General features: G+C 35.3%; 1 protein-coding gene across 1 annotated transcript in view; it reads left to right on the top strand.

Annotated features, from left to right (window-relative positions):
• ptprdb (protein tyrosine phosphatase receptor type Db) overlaps positions 1 to 17,659 on the top strand; it is a 78,299-nt gene that overhangs the window by 39,090 nt on the left and 21,550 nt on the right. The window contains exons 13-24 of the mRNA XM_073843138.1: positions 1,713 to 2,015; positions 2,318 to 2,517; positions 5,008 to 5,031; positions 5,577 to 5,694; positions 9,327 to 9,980; positions 10,496 to 10,593; positions 12,922 to 13,178; positions 13,928 to 14,021; positions 14,205 to 14,414; positions 14,660 to 14,820; positions 16,744 to 16,755; positions 16,865 to 16,980. Of these exons, the coding sequence (XP_073699239.1) occupies positions 1,713 to 2,015; positions 2,318 to 2,517; positions 5,008 to 5,031; positions 5,577 to 5,694; positions 9,327 to 9,980; positions 10,496 to 10,593; positions 12,922 to 13,178; positions 13,928 to 14,021; positions 14,205 to 14,414; positions 14,660 to 14,820; positions 16,744 to 16,755; positions 16,865 to 16,980 (2,247 nt within the window). The remainder of the gene's footprint in view (positions 1 to 1,712; positions 2,016 to 2,317; positions 2,518 to 5,007; positions 5,032 to 5,576; positions 5,695 to 9,326; positions 9,981 to 10,495; positions 10,594 to 12,921; positions 13,179 to 13,927; positions 14,022 to 14,204; positions 14,415 to 14,659; positions 14,821 to 16,743; positions 16,756 to 16,864; positions 16,981 to 17,659) is intronic.

The following is a 17,659-nucleotide window of genomic DNA, read 5'->3' as shown; positions in this document are numbered from 1 at the left end:
TACTGGGTAGCTGGTGTGCTACATATTATGAATGGAAGACAGTTTGTAAATAGTCACTTAACGTTATATACCTGAGAAAAGAGTTGGAGTCCACTTCAACCTTTAGAACATTGTACTGTTGTTTTTAATTAAATACATGTGAGGAATGAAAGATTGGACACCACAGACATTTTTGCGGAGTAGGTGGTGAAATTTTCACAAAGAAAACTGTATAATTTAATGAAAAGAATGTCTCATTGTAATCTAAAAAGCGATTGGTTCACATAAATACAGTGATCTGTCCCACCACATTATTAAAAAACACATTATTGCAAGACACATTGTTTGTATTTCACTATAAAACTGACAGATTTTGAAAGCTGAGACTTTGTTTTATATGAAAAGTACCGAAAGCACAAAGCTTATTGCTATTATTGGGTGGCTGGCACACACAAATAGGCCTAATGAATGTAATCAAACACGTGAAAATATTATTTCCAAGCATATTGTTCCTGCAAGTATAACACATGGTATGATTTCTGCTAATAATCCCACATATATTCAGAACAATTCCTGTGGCCTGGCAACTTCTCCCGGTTGTTTATTCTTGAAGCATTTCGACATTCACTAAACATTTAAAATATTATGACTTAAATCTCGTAATTTTAAAATAAAACTAAACATTTTAAATATAATATATATATAATACATTTAAAATCTAACAATTCTTTAACTTAACTTCTTCTTTGAATCTTTTGAACCATTGTAACAAAACAATTCACTTATATGAATCAGATTTCCCCATGCTAGACATAAAGAATAAACTTTAAGAAAGCTTGTTAGTAAATCACCTGTTTTGTTCATCAACTTTTGACACTGAAACCAACTAAACTTAACACACTTGCCAACTGCAAGTATTTAGAGAGTTAGGAATGAAATGACTAGAAAGATATCAAAAATCTGATGAATGTTTTCTTAAAAACAGACAACTGATGCATGTAAATATCACATTGATGCAAATAGCAAGTGCTGTTGATGGAAGTAAAAAGTGTTTTGATAAAAATAAATGATTGCATTGATGACAGGAAGTGTCAGTTAGAGATGATGTGCCTAGAGGTAGATATGCGTGTAAGATTAGGGCAAGAGTTCTTTAGAACCTCACTACACTGACTACTTTTAAGCTCTTGGAAAACTTCTTTTGATGTAAGAGAAGGGCACGCAAACACCTTGATAAGCAACAGGAAGCTGAAACTAGTGCTTCAGATCGCAGACAAACTTGACATCTGACATTTTGAAACACACACGTCATGTTGTAATTGCCACTTATCTGCTGGCATAAAGTGGTGTATTTTAGCTTTTGCCTATGCAAGAAATAATAAAATGAGAAAGAGGAACTCCCTCTGACTTGCATGATATTGTCCCAGTCTGTTCATTGGATGGGTTAAGTATGAACAGCAGGTAAGAACATGAGACCCTCAATAAAAGGATCTGGAAAGAGGAAGTCAAACAAGTAAGTTTAATGTTGAATATATTTGTTTTACTTTTCAGTTCACATCTTTTGCAGTTTGATGGTTTTTTTACCAGTACCACAACATTTTACGTGTCTGTTTTGTCTTTTTTTTTTTTGTCTTTATCTGTTTTTTCATTTCATTTTCACGCATTATAATCCATGACAACACTTTAACTAACCTCCGCTGCCTCAAAACACACTTCACCTCCAATCACCCAATCAGAGTCCATGCTCCCTCCCCAGGAAGTCACATGCATAAGCCCCTCCTCCACAAGCCTATTGCTCAGCTGGGCTCCACCCCTCACAGATGAAAATGGAAGCATAACGGGATACTCCATCCGATATGTGGCAGTGGAACGGGAGAAAGACCCCGTTCAAAGGATCTCGGACATTCCATCCAACTGTTTCCGATATCGGATAGAGGGACTGAAGAAAGGAACCCTGTATTCTGTAACAGTTGCTGCCCACACTGACACCGGTCAAGGGCCCGAGAGCCTACCGATATTGATCCGCACAGAAGAAGATGGTATGTCTATATGACAGCGACTTATTTTGACCCTTGACCTGAAGCTACATTTAAACCTCCCTTTCCTTCGTCTACCTGAAGAAAGTGGTTGCATTATTCCTGACTTCTCCCAAGCTCCTCATTGGATTTTCTTCTTTAGGTCTTTCCATCTTCATAGATAAGTGTATTTTTCTCAACCTGGTCAGATCCCTTTCCATGGCTTTTTACCACACCTCTTTTCCTCACCTTCTCTGTCCTCCTCCTGTGAGCTGGAAGGAATGTTCAGCTGTGACTACATGTCCTTTACTAAAATGCCCCTTTAGTGCCCAGTGCAGCGCCGCGGGGTGTGGATGTGGTGGTCTTAAACGCCACCTCTGCCAGAGTGTCATGGAAACCTCCAGTTGCTGAGCGACAGCATGGAAAGATCCGTGGTTACCAGGTGACATACGCCAGACGAACAGCAGGGGAGAGAACAGTCTCGCCCAGAATTAGGGAACTCCTACTGAGAGACCCGCAGGTAAGAGTCTTCACCTCACTGACACACACACACAAATACACTTCTCGGTCAGGGTGTGCTGCAACCCTTTAGAAATGAGTTGTTTATTTTTGTCCTCAAATCTCAAGGACTCAAAATTCACTCTTTTGGCTATATATCAGTGTTTAATAGTAATTTCCTCTAAGAGTAATAGTCCTGATGATAGCCTTCTTTAATACAGGTTTAAAGTAAGGTTAATTTGACTTTTTAAGTCATGAAATCATATTTTTAATTGTTTGGTATACTGTTGTTTCAGAAAACACTAACCTGATGCATTCAGATTTTTAGGTTCTCTCAACTATTGTCTTAAAGATTGTCCTAACTAACACTACTTTGTTTTGTCAGTTTGAATTTGTTGATTCACATACAAACATCCTCATTTAGCCAAAAAAACAATCAACGCAACTATAGATTTGCCAAACAAATGTTTTAATTTTTTTTAAATTTTTTATCTTTTTTTATTTAATTGTCGAAATAATTTTGTTATTATGAAATATGATATGTATGGATGCCGTTTCCACCACTAAATAAAAAAAAAAATTTGCTACTTGTTTTTTATCACAATTGTGAGATACAAACTCGCAAGTGCGAGTTACAAAGACAAAACTGCGAGATATAAACTCACAGTTTGAATCTTTTTACTCAGTATTGCGTGATATAAACTTGTAATTGCGAGAAAAAATTCTGAATTCCGAGATTTAAATGATTGATTCTGAGAAAAAGTCTGAATTGCGAGATATAAACATGCATTTCTGAGAAATAAAGCCGCATTTCTGAGGAAGAAAGTCAGACTTGTGAGATATGAACTTGTATTTCTGAGAAATAAAGTCAGAATTGCAAGATCTAAATGCACATCTCTGAGAAATAAAGTCAGAATTGTGAGATAGAAACCCGCAGTTCAGACTTTTTTTTCTGAATATTGTGTGATATAAACTATTCCGAGATTTTAATTAGCAATTATGAGAAAGAAAGTCAGAATTGCAAAATATAAACATGTATTTCTGATATAAACTTGCATGTCTGAGAAATAAAGTCAGAATTGCCTGATATAAACTCACAGTTTAGACCTTTTTCTCATAATTACAAGATATAAACTCACATTTTTGAGAAATAAACTCGCATTTCATAGAAATAAATTCAGAATTGCGAGATATAAACATGCATTTCTGAGAAATAAAGTTGCATTTCTGAGAAAGAATGTCAGATTTTCGAGATATACACTTGCATTTCTGAGAAACAAAGTCAGAATTGCAAGATATAAACTCACAGTTCAGACTCTTTTTTTATAATCTACGAGATACAAACTCACATTTCTAAGAAATAAAGTCAGAATTGTGAGATATAAGGTCGTATTTCTGAGAAATAAAGTTGCATTTCTGAAAAAGAAAGAGTTGTGAAATAAAAACTCGCATTTCTAATACGGTCAGAATTGCGAGATATAAACCCACAGTTCGGACCTTTTTTTCTCAGTATTGCGTGATATAAACTCACAATTGCAAGAAAAAATTCTGAATTTCAAGATTTAAATTAGTGATTTTTTTTTTCTCAAAATTGAACTTGGAGTTTATATCCCCTAATTCTAAGATTACAAGAAAAAAAAGGTCAGAATTGTGAGATATAAATTCGGAATTGTGAGATACAAAATCTAATTTGTGAGAAAAAAGTCAGAATTAATAGTTATCTTGTTCTAAAAAAGTTACAAATGTGACACAAAAACTCGCAATTACCTTTTTATTTTTTATTCAGTGGCGTAAACAGGCTTCCGTAGATATGAGAGGAAGTTTGGAAGATCATTATTACAGATTTTTACATCTTAACATCTTTATAGGTTGTCATTTCCGGACTAGCCAGTATTTGAACATTTTAATTTAAAACAAGTTTTTTATTCATATTAATTAATTTATAATTAAGTTTACAATTTACTGCTAGATAATTGTTAAGTATAAGGTTGAACTTTATTCTTTAAAATCTCGAAAAATGTGTAATATAATATAAAACATCCACACCATCACACATATCAAAATTTATTTGATCAAGGACATGTGATAAACTATTTTATATAGTTGAAACAGATGATTTTATTTATTTTGTTTTCAAGGTTTCAAGTAATGCCGCTAACTGAAGAATCACTTACATATATTAGAAATACGATGCAGATCTCAACTATCACTTGATCTGGATGAGTTGTTTGTTTGTCAGTAATTAGGCTTCTTAGCTCAGCTAATGCTCTCTAAATGGACTTTAATTTTGCCTAAATCATCAGATAACATCAGTATCTGCTTATTATCCGCATGCTAAGACAGAACCTCTGATAGCTATCTCAAAAACGAAGAGCCTTAAAACCACCATGTAATTGTTCCAGTGAACCTTTCACACTGTTTATTCTCAATAGACCTTTATTCATTGTGTTGTTGCAAATAATCTTATTACATCTCGGCATTCACATCAATTTTAACTATGTCTTGTTTTTGTAAACAGCCACAGAACGACTCAAAACAATATGTGAGTATATCTACATTGAACATGACCCAGAATTTTAATGCGGATATTTACATAAATCTGAGTCCCTTTAAGGCAAATCAGTTCACTCTGCGACTATCTTGGTTATGCCTTCAGGCAACTATGTTTTAGCTGAATGAATGAAAATATACCTGAGTGGGAAAAAATGGAATCTGTTTGTCAAGATTATTTTTTAATAACATGAGTCAAATCCAAATCAATAAGATATCAATGATATAAAAAGTTGCTTCTTCAGCTTAAATCATAGTTTTTTTTTTCAAAAAAGCTAATATGCTTGCACATACTGTACTAAAGTAAAACGAACAGTGTCTCAATCAAAGTGTTACTGACTTCTTTTAACCAAAAGGTCGAACATCCATTCCTAGAGCTGCCATATTGAGCATTGCAATTTCTCCCATTAATTTTGCAACAATTCCTTGCCCTCCTCCTTACTCAGTTTCTGATATGAATACAGATTATGTGGTACAGTATAGAACAGTTGGGTTTTTTGAATTAGTGTTTTAGCAAGGTGTCTATGTTTTTATTAGGACCTGATTTTGACCGATTTATGGCCGAACACTGAATACTCTGTGACCGTGGCTGCATTCACCTCAAAAGGCGATGGAGCACGCAGCAAACCTACTGTCATCAGAACTAAACCATCATGTGTGTACACACTCCCACATACATACACGCTAATGCATTGGTATGCACACTTGTTTTTATGTTTATTTCAGTGTTAAAGAGAAAGGTCATCCAAAAATGAAAATCATTTACTTACCCTTATGTCATTCTAAAATATGCATATGCTGGTTAGGTATATGTTTTGAAGCATGGTAGATGGTTTACGCTGGTCTTGAGCAGGGGCTAGTTGTATAAAACCAGATTAAACCAGTTCAAAGCAAGTATCATGCTTCAAAACATACAGTTAAAGTCAAAAGTTTACATACACCTAGCAGAATCTGAAAAGTGTTAATTATTTTACCAAAATAAATGGGATCATACAAATTGCATGTTATTTTTTATTTAGTACTTACCTGAATATATATTTTACAAAGAAGACTTTTACATATAGTCCACAGGAGAAAATTTATAAAAATGACCCCCCAAGTTTACATACACTTGATTCTTAAAACTGTGTTACCTGAATGATCCACAACACGATCCATTAAAGGAACACTCCACTTTTTTTAGAAATAGGCTCATTCTCCAACTCCCCCCGAGTTAATAAGTTGAGTTTTACCGTTTTGAAATCCATTCAGCCGTTCTCCTGTTCTGGTGATATCACTTTTAGCATAGCTTAGCATAGATCATTGAATCCTATTAGACCAATAGCATCGCGTTCAAAAATGACCAACGAGTTTCGATATTTGTCCTATTTAAAACTTGACTCTTCTGTAGTTATATCGTGTACTAAGACCGGCGGAAATGCAAAGCTGCGAGTTTCTAGGCTGATAAGATTAGGAACTACACTCCCATTCCGGCGTAATAGTCAAGGAAGTTTGCTGCCGTAACATGGCTGAAGCAGGAGCAGTAATACCACGCAGCACATGTGCAAATGCTAAACTAGCTGGGAACTCATTTCTGATTATACTCCGCCTGCTTCGGCCATATTACGGCAGCAAACTTCCTTGACTATTACGCCGGAATGGGAGTGTAGTTCCTAATCTTATCAGCCTAGAAACTCGCAGCTTTGCATTTCCACCGGTCTTAGTACACGATATAACTACAGAAGAGTCAAGTTTTAAATACAACAAATATGGAAACTCTTTGGTCATTTTTGAACGCGATGCTATTGGTCTAAATAGGATTCAATGATCTATGCTAAGCTATGCTAAAAGTGATATCGCCAGAACAGGAGAACGGCTGAATGGATTTCAAAACGGTAAAACTCAACTTATTAACTCGGGGGGAGTTGGAGAATGAGCCTATTTCTAAAAAAAGTGGAGTGTTCCTTTAAGAGCCAGGGGGTGAAAACTTTTGAACAGAATAGAAATGTGTATATTTTTATCTTATTTTACCCAAATATCATATTTTTTAATTTAGTTCGGCCAGCTACAGAAGATAAGTTAAATTTACCCTGATGTTCAAATTCAAAAAGTTTTCATCCCCCGACTCATAATGCATCGAGTTTTCTTCTGGAGCATCAGTGAGTGTTTGAACCTTCTGTATTAGTTGCATATGAGTCCCTCAGTTGTCCTCAGTGTGAAAAGATGGATCTCAAAATTATACAGTCATTGTTGGAAAGGGTTCAAATACACAAAAATGTTGAAAAACCAAAGAGTTTGTAGGACTTCAAGAATTTTTCTGAAGAACAGCAGACAGTTTAATTGTTAAGGGACTCATGAACAACTATCACTAAACAAAAAAAACACAGATTTGGATCATTCAGGTAACAACAGCGTGTTAAGAATCAAGTGTATGTAAACTTTTGAACAGGGTAATTTTTAGCAAGGAAATATCTTATTCAGGTCAGAACTAAATAAAAAAATATCATGCATTTTGTATGATCCCTCTTATTTTGGCAAAATAATAAACATTTTGCAAATTCTGCAAGGTGTGTGTAAACTTCTGACTTCTAACCAGAATATACTTTTTTTTTTTCAACAGGGTATTCAGACCAATTTTGTGGACCAGATCAAATGATTCACTGAAAAGACTCAAAAGAATTATTTTCCAACAAATCTGACTACTTCTTGGCAGATGTCAAGATTTTTAGTGAGTATCACTAAATAGTGAGTCAGTGAGTTCAACTTTTCAAATTATAAGGTCATCGATGTATAAACAAATCATTCAGACCAATTTCGTGAGCTGGATCACTTTTTGAATAATAAGGTGCGAGTTCAGCTTTTTGATCCATAAACAAAACATTTAGACCAATGGACCCTTTTCACAAGACTGTGATGATGCATTTCAACGGTAATCATTATCATAAATCCTTGAAAGTTTTTTTGATATTTAGTTATTTTGTATGTATGTACATTTATAACACTTTTATAATGGTTTTATATCACCTTTTCATCAAGTTACAAAAAAAAGTTCTTGCTTATGCAAAGGTGTTTCTAATGTCGCGTCTATGGGAGGGACAGTAAATTTGACATTGTTCTCTCTTCTGACTGTCTCTCTCAGTTTTTTTCCTTTGATTAAAAGTCATGAAAACATCTCGGAGTTTTTCTTTTTCTATTTGAGCAAATGGCAATGCAAAAAAAGTCTGTGACTTTTTGATTCAGCCAATTTGTGACAAGATTGTCAAGATTTCCAGTCAATTAATTCATCTGTGGATTTCAGTGAGTCCTTTTTAAAGGTCTTAATTTAAAGGTCTTCAATCCCAGTTCTTTGTAATTCACGAAAAAAGAGCTTTGAACCTTCTTTTGCATATTGCACAAGTCTTTTCATTTTCATTTTTGGGTACTAATAACTAATAATTGAAGTAAGCACAAAATCAAGAACACTACCATTCAAAAGTTTTTAAATGTTTTTTAGATGTTTAAATGTTTAAAGAAATCTCTTTTGCTCACCAAGCCTGCATATATTTGATCCGAAGTACGGCAAAAAACAGTAATATTTTTCAATATTTTTACTTTTTAACACTGTTTTCTATTTGAATATATTTTAACCTGTAATTTATAGCATCATTGTAATTTTTAGCATCATTACTCCAGTCACATGATCCTTCAGTAATCATTCTAATATTCTGATTTGCTGCTCATTTATTATTATATTAAAAAAGGCTGAGTACAATTTTCATGAGTTTTCTTTGATGAATAGAAAGTTCAGAAGAACAGCATTTATCTGAAATAGAAATAGTTTGTAACATTATAAATGGCTTTATCATCACCTTTGATCAATTTAAAGCATCCTTGCCAAATAAAAATATTAATTTCTATCATTTCTTTACCAAAGCTTTTTGTTTCAGACAAATGCTGATTTTTGGATTTTTCTGAAGAATTCTGAAAAAATACGAAGGATTTCCGAAGTCATGCGACACTGAAGACTGGAGTAATGATGCTAAAAATTTAGCTTTGATCATAGGAATAAATTACATTTTAAAATATATTCAAATAGAAAACAGTTACTTTAATTACTAAAAATATTTCAACATTTTACTGTTTTTGCTGTACTTTGAATCAAATAAATGCATGCTTGGTGAGCAGAAGAGACTTCTTTAAAAAAACGTTAAAAAATCTTACTGTTCAAATACTTTTGACTGGAAGTGTATATCACTTAACCCTACACATAACTTTGCTGCAATGCTACATATTTAGTGTTGATCTACACTACTGTTTTCTACTCCGTAGTGCCAGGTATGCCCCTGCTTACAGTCGCGCCATCAGAGGATAGCACTGCCCTACTGAAATGGCAGCCTCCCCCTGCAGGTCTGTCCCCTGTGCTGGGCTACAGGCTCTCATATGGCCCGGCCGACCCAACCTCAGACTCCTTCATGGTGCAAGAGCTAAACGCTGAGGAACACAACTACACCGTCCCATCTTTGAATGCAGGGGTGCTGTACGTCTTCCGTCTCGCAGCCCGTACCATCTGGGGCTATGGTTCAAGCGCTCAAGTCACACTTTTAACACCAAATGTGGTGCAGACAACCACAGACGACATGGTAACAGCCCCAGGGACAACAGACGCTCAGAATGTGAGCGTACGGGAACCCATTCCGCTTCTGGCTAACTTAACAGCCGAAGGCATCAACTCCACATCTGTGATACTGAGATGGGAGCGACCAAAAAACTATGAACGGATCCAAGGTTACCGCGTGTGGTTCGCTGTCACCTATAGTAATGGCACGGACATTGCCATGGAATCAGATGTTTCAGAGGTTACAGTGGTTCTTAATGGCCTAAGGCCAAATACTGAGTATGTGGCGAGGGTGTGCATGCTTAGCAAACAAGGCCCTGGGCCCTATAGCCTCCCCATATCCATCAAAACACAACCTGCACAGGAAGGTAGGACTTATTTGTATCCTCACACAAACGTTTACTCTCAGACAAGCCTTCCAAAACAAAATCACTCCATTTTCATTAGTCTGGAAGGATATTTTCTGTTTATGTCTGGTCATATTTTTGTCTGTCTTTGTCGGTCTGAGTCTCTTGTTCGGTGACGTCCGTTAAGTGCAGATAAAAGGTGAGAGTCTTTCTGTAAATGGATCTAGGTGAATGTGGAGTGCTCCATTATCTCATAAGACAACTGTGGTAAAGGTGAGCCCTTAGAAGAGAGTGACGAATTCTTGTCAGCGCTATGAGACAAAGTAACTCACTAGCTCTTTTTTCTCTTGTTGGCTCTGTGCACCCTTCGCAGATAACAGCCTGATGTGGTAAATGTTTTTAGTAGAAACAGTTGAAAAGATTCTTTGATGTTCTTCATAAATGCTTTAGCAATGCTGGAGGCCAGAGGTTCTGCTCAGGTGTGCTGAAGTATTGATGTATGATGTGTTGATCTCTTGTTTTTTTCTCTTTAATAGTGTTTGCTGTGAACTTTAGAGTGAAAGCCGCTATGAAGAGTTCAGTCCTGCTGACCTGGGAGTCACGAACTGCCAGTAATAAAGCACAGTCTCTTATTGTAAGTACTACAAAATACAGAACTTTGCTGCGTGTGTGTGTATGTGCGCATGAGTCTGGGTTTGTTGAAAGTCTGAATGTGTGAAAAGGTTAGAAAAGTGGTTCTCAACCTTTATGACTGCAAAAGCCGCCATGACATCAAAACCTGGTAGACTAATGGGTTTATAACTATGGGTTTATATAATGGAGTTTTTCAAGTTGTTTGGGGGTGTGAATTTGTGAAGACCTTATTTTACCCATTACTTGAAAAATCCCGTAATAAAAACCTGTAGGAAAAACTTGGTTCTATTTTCTAACTTGGTTTTGATGTAAAGGCTGAAGCACTGTTATGATAAAGCTGCTTGTTTTTAGATGTTTTTATTTACAAAAACTAAGAGTGGCAATATATTAATGTAAAATAATTCAAATTAAAACAGTTTCAGTTATTCTAGACATTTCAAAAAACTGAACATTTCTCTGGGTTCACACTTTTTATAAGAATTTACATTACTAAGATTTTTTAAAATTATTTTTTACTTAGAAATAGCAGTTTCTCTGTTGTTTGTACATGATATGCATTTTTAGAAGTTAATGTAAAATTTTTAATTTAGTGTATAAAAAAAGTATATGACCTTTTCAGGTCTAGAATTATAGGAATTATAATTTACATAATGTATACGATTTTTTTATTTTAAAATTTACTAAAAAATAGCAGTTTCTCTGTTGTTTTTACATGATACAATATTTAGAGGAACTTACATTATAGGAACTTAAATTACTAATATTTTTATTTTATTTTAAAATGTACTCAAAAACAGCAGTCTTTTAGGTGTTTCTACATGATAAAATATTTTAGAACTTAATCTAACTAGAAAAATGTAGAGTTAGTGGATAGAAATGTATAAGACTTTTCCAGGTCTAGAATTGTAGGAATTTACATTACTAAGATTTTTGGAAAAATATTTTTTACTCAAAAACAACAATTTATCAGTTGTTTCTACATGATAAAATATTTTAGAACTTAATGTAACTAGAAAAAAAATAGATTTAGTGTATAGAAATATATATGACTTTTCCAGGTCTAGAATTATAGGAATTAACATTACTAAGATTTTTTATTTTATTATAAAATGTACTCAAAAACAGCATTTTTTAGTTGTTTACACATGATAAAATATATTAGAACTTAATGTAACATTTAGTGTATAGAAATTTATATGAATTTTCCAGGTCTAGAATTATAGGAATTTACATTATGGGATTTACATTATCATTTACATGACTGATTTTTTTTAAATAATTTTTACTTAGAAATAGCAGTTCTTAGTTGTTTCTACGTGATAAATTATTTTAGAACTTTATGTAATTAGAAACATTTAGATTTACTTTATAGAATGACTTTTTCAGGTCTAGAAATCACACTTTTAAAATTCCTGCATATATTTATTAAAATTCTAAAAATGTTAATTGTTGAAGGAATTCATTAAAATAAGGAATCTGATGTCAGTTTACGTTTAGATTTTTTAAATAATTTTAAGCCATCTTGTGGCCCCTTTTTAAAGGGATAGTTCACTCAAAAATAAAATTCTGTGATTAATTATTGACCCTCATGTCGTTCCAAACCCGTAAGACCTTTGTTCAGCTTTGAAACACAAATTAAGATATTTTTGATGAAATCCGAGAGCTTTTTGACCCTGCATAGACAGAAATGTAATTACCACATCCGAGGGCCAGAAAGATAGTAAGGACATCGATAAAATAGTCTGTGGTTCTCCTAGCTTCATAAAATTACAGTTGAACCACTGATGTCACATGGACTATTTTATTGATGTCTTCACTACCTTTCTGGCCCTTGAATGTGATAATTACATTGCTGTCTATGCAGGGTCAAAAAGCTCTTGGATTTCACCAAAATACCTTCATTTGTGTTCCGAAGCTGAACAAAGGTCTTACGGGTTTGGAACGACATAAGGGTCAATAATTATTGACAAAATTTTCATTTTTAAGAGGACTATCCCTTTAAGTGTGCTGAGGCCCTGGACGCCTGGTTGAGAATCACTACCTAAGATGACAGACAATATCATTAGCTCAGTATAAAAACAAACATGTGGGTGTGTGTGTTGTTCCTTCATCGCCACCCCTTCTTTCAACATATTGAGATGGGATTGTGTATGACAGTGTTTGTATAAACGTGTGAGCGTGTGCGTTTTAGCAAGTGTCTGAGGTGTCAGTCTTAATCTCTTTCTGCCCTCCTCAAATGTGTGTGTGTGCCACAGGATGTGCATAGTCTTGGCTGGTTAAGTGTGCATTTTATGTTTATTTGCTTTTCTATTTTCTCCTTCTCTTTCAGATCTCATATGGTGATAGTGAGAGTGTGGAGGTGGATGGGCGGCTCGGGCAGAAGTTGGTGACTAAGCTGAAACCCCAGTCTCTCTACACCTTCCTGTTAACTAGTAAAGCTGATGGCACTGGAGGCCTGCAGCACCGCGCTGATGCCATGACGGCTCCAAACCTGCTGACTAGGAAACCCCAGCTGCTGGACAAGACCAGCTCTCAGAGCATCGCTACCCTACAGCTGCCCACTGTCCAGGGACAGGCTAATGTCAGGTCAGGAATACACCAATTAAAAGTTTCAAATTGAACGTATTTGTGACCCTGGACCACAAAACCAGTTGTAAGTAGCACAGGTATATTTCTGGCAATAGCCAACAACAACAAGGGTCAAAATGATCTTTTATGCCAAAAATCATTAGGATATTAAGTAAAGATAATGTTCCATGAAGATATTTTGTAAATTTCCTACAGTAATATATCAAAACTTAATTTTTGATTAGTAACATGCATTGCTAAGAACTTCATTTGCACAACTTTAAAGGAGATTTTCTCAATATTTAGATTTTTTGCACCCTCAGATTCCAGATTTTCAAATAGTTATATCTTGGCCAAATATTGCTATATCCTAACAAACCATACATCAATGGAAAGAAATTGACCCGTTATGACTGGTTTTGTGGTCCTGGGTCACATTTGAAATGGTTTATGTTCAGGTTTAAATTAGATTTCCAGTGTGGACTGGGAATTCTAAACTTAAAAAATCAAAATTCACAGAGGCTGCATGTATTAGATCAAATATTTAGTAAAAATGATAATATTTTAAAGACTTTTAGAATTTAAAAGAATATATTTAAATATATTTTATATAATTTATTCTTGTGATGCCAAAAAATATGAAATATCAGCGTTCAATTTTTCAATGCAGAAATATTTCATGGTTTTTAGGAAAATAACACAGACTTTTCTTGAGATTCACCCAGGAGATTCACACACAATAATGTAATATAATGTTTTATCGAAAGGGGTTTCTACATTGTGGTTGTCCCTCTGAAGAGGCAGAGAGGAGGAAACTTTCAGAATTCATGGAGTGATCCAGATGAGATGAACATTGATGAGGTAATACATTTTTGTAATTGAGTTGTTGATGTGATAATTTGTAAAATTTTTATCAAATCATTCACTGTGATAAAAAAAAGCTGTTCAAAGTTTGAAGCACATGTTGGTTCACCACAGGGGAGTTGCTGTGTCCGTTGTGATTAACTTAACTTGTGTCATGTGCTTTTTTTCTGGTTTCTCCAGCTGCTGAGGGAGATTAATGGCACCGGTCGCTCTGTGCGCTTACGAAGGCAGGCGGAGGCAAAAGCGTACATAAGTGCTCATTTCCAGAATCTTCCAGCTGAATTCAAACTAGGAGACGGACGTGTGTATGGAGCGTTCCTAAACCGACCGCTTGTAAACGGACAGGAGTATGTGTGCTACGTGCTGGCTATTCTTGAACTGGGACAGAACGTAAGTCCTTTTTTTTTCTCTGATGTTGGTCTATTTTGGGGTCCACTATGATTAGGTAGTGATTAGATTTACTGTGTTAAATAATTTCATCATTGTGTGACCAAATCATTTCAGAAAAAAACATAGCTCAGTTTGAAACATTTACTGTAATCAAAAGTTATGATTTATTGCTTATTACTTTTAAAAACAAGAATTGTGACATTTAACAGAAAGTGTCAAAATAATTTTTGATATTTAATCGACAGACCGTGTACTCCACAAGTCCATTCTCGGATGCCGTGCTGTTCTCCGATGTTGAGCCACAGCCAATCGTAGATGAGGAGGAGGGGCTTCTGTGGGTGGTGGGGCCAGTGCTGGCCGTCATCTTCATCATCAGCATTGTCATCCTCATCCTTCTCTTTAAAAGGTGAGAGATAAAGAGAACTGAGCAGAAAAAATTGCATTTGATAATTTGAATGTAGATTAAATTATATAAAAGGGATGACCAAATCAAGTCATAAAGTGAATTAAAGGGATAGTTCACTCAGATAGATTTACTCACCCCCAAGCCATCCTAGGTGTATATGACTTTCTGTTTTCAGATGAATACAATCAGAGACATATTAAAGATCTCCTGACTCTTCCAAGATTTATAATGGAAGTAAATGGGTGTTGAGATTTTGAAGTCCAATAAAGTGCATCCATCCATCATGAAAAAAAATTCTCCCAATGGCTCCATGGGGTTAATAAAGGCCTCCTGAAGCAAAACGATGGATTTGTGTAAGAAAAATATCCATATTTAAAACCTTATAAACCGTAATCTGTAGTTTCCGCTAACTGTCATATGCGCAAATGTACTTCCATATTTGCACTTTGAACGCCACTCTGTCATTAATCTGCGTATGAAAGTTAATAAAAGCTAGAAATTAGTTTATAAAGTTTTAAATGTGGATTTTTTTTTTTTTACATCGATTCACTTCAGAAGGCCTTTATCAACCCGTTGGAGCTGTGTGGAGAACATTTTATGATGGATGTTTGGATGCACTTTATTGCACTTCAAAATCGCAACACCCATTCACTGCCAATATTAACCTTGGAAGAGCCAGGATTTTTTTTATATGACTGGATCCGTCAGAAAGAATAAAGTCACATACACCTTGGATAGCTTGAGGGTAGGTTTCTAATTATGCTCTGCTCTGAATTTTCCTGAAATCTACAATCATTGTATCTTCTAGATATTGCTTGTGTAGAGTTAAACTTAAAGAAGAAGCTCACTTCCAGAACAAAAATTTACAGATAATTTACTCACCCCCTTGTCGTCCAAGATGTTCATGTCTTTCTTTCTTCAGTCATAAGGAAATTATGTTTCTTGAGAAAAATACTTCAGGAATGTTCTCCATATAGTGGACTTCTATGGTGCCCACAAATTTGTCCAAAATGCAGTTTAAATGCCGCTTCAAAGGGCTCAAAACTATCCCAGCCGAGGAAGAAGGGTCTTATCTAAACGAAACGATCTGATATTTTCTAAAAACTAACAAAAATGTACAATTTATTTACTTTTTCATGCTCACTTTTAAATGCTCAGTTCAATAGTGTTAGGATATGTTGAAAAACTCCCATCTCATTTTCTCCTTCAACTTTGAAATCATCCTACAACACCGTTTGACCTTCTTTGCATGTTCGTAAACACTGGGTCGGTACTTCTGCAGTGATGTAGGAAAATGAGAAAATGAGATGTGAGTTTTTCGACCTACACTAACTGTATTAAACCAGAGTACACAGAGTATGCATGCACATCACAGAGCTAGATGAGACTAAGTCTAAGACAAGTCTAATTTTTTTAGAAAACAACCGATCGTTTCGCTAGATAAGATCCTTCTTTCTCGGCTGGCTCTGGGTTTAGAGCCCTTTGAAGTTGCATTTAAACTGCGTTTTGGAACTCACAGCAAGCACTAGACTAATAGAAGTCCACTACATGGAGAACATTCCTGAAATGCTTCCCTCAAGAAATATAATTTACAACTGAAGAAAGACAGACATGAACATCTTGGATGACAAGGAGGTGAGTAAATTATCTGTAAATTTTTGTTCTGGAAGTGAACTTCTACTTTAAAACCATGGCGTTTGTGTGTGAATCATTCATTAGAGTCAGTCCTTTTCAATGAAACTCTTGAATGATTCACAAATCGGCCTAAAATATTCATTCATTTGAATGACATTGCAAAAGAATGAGAAGGTAATAAGCAAAGGAATAAAAATGATAAATGCTTTATATTTTACTTCTGCACAAGCTAATTATATTTATCCCTAATTCTTTTTTCTTCCCTCGCTTTATCTGTGCACAAACCAGCAAACCAGACAGGTCTGTGTATTATGTTTCTCTCAAAATCTAATTATGACCAAAATGCAATATAAACTATTTCCTACTAAGTGAGTGTTGCTTTAATGCTCCTGCACGTGTGATGTTACAGGAAGCGGGCAGAGCTGGAGGGCAGGAAGTGCAGCTTTCCCAGCAGCAGTAAAGCCATGAGTTCCCAGCATCCATCTGACCCAGTGGAGCTGCGTAGAATCAACTTCCCAACGGCTGGTAATATACTGATGAAAAGACATGTCACAAACACACTCACACACAGGTACAGAGTGCTGAAGAAGCAGCTTTCAACACCCCTTTGACGCACACACACTGTCTGTATCAACACAGTGTTGTCTCTTTTCTAGGTTTGCGTGCATCTATCATCGGTTATCGACGGTTATCAAGTTAGTTGTGGTTTTTGAAGTCTATATTGACTGCCTAACCTCCACTCACACATATGCAGTAACCAGTTTGGCTTTTTCATCCTCTTAACTCATTTGGCTCAATAACAGGGGTGTATGTGAACACCTTCTGCAGCGTGTGAAGTTTTTCCTCACTCCGCTCTGACTGACGTCACAACTTTCCATTGTCGTCTTTGTTTTATATTTGGCTAATGATATCTTCTATTCCCTAACCTCTAAACCCTCACAAACTTTTTTAGATTTTCATTAAGACATTGTTTAGTCATTATTAAGATGTTTCCTCATGGGGACCATCGGTTGGCCGCCACAGTGTAGGTGATTTTAAGTTTTACTATCCTTGTGGGTAGATTTAGTCCCCATGATATTGGGGAAATCTGATATAAATGCACACACACACACACACACACACACACACAATTATAGACAGCTCCCTGAATGGGGACATACCAGAGGTGTTTTTAAATAAAGCTAGCTGTATTAGAAAGTACAGT

This window comes from Garra rufa, chromosome 6 (genome assembly GCF_049309525.1).
Source record: "Garra rufa chromosome 6, GarRuf1.0, whole genome shotgun sequence".
Classification (NCBI taxonomy): Eukaryota; Metazoa; Chordata; class Actinopteri; order Cypriniformes; family Cyprinidae; genus Garra; species Garra rufa.
This window is presented reverse-complemented; position numbering and strand designations above follow the sequence as displayed.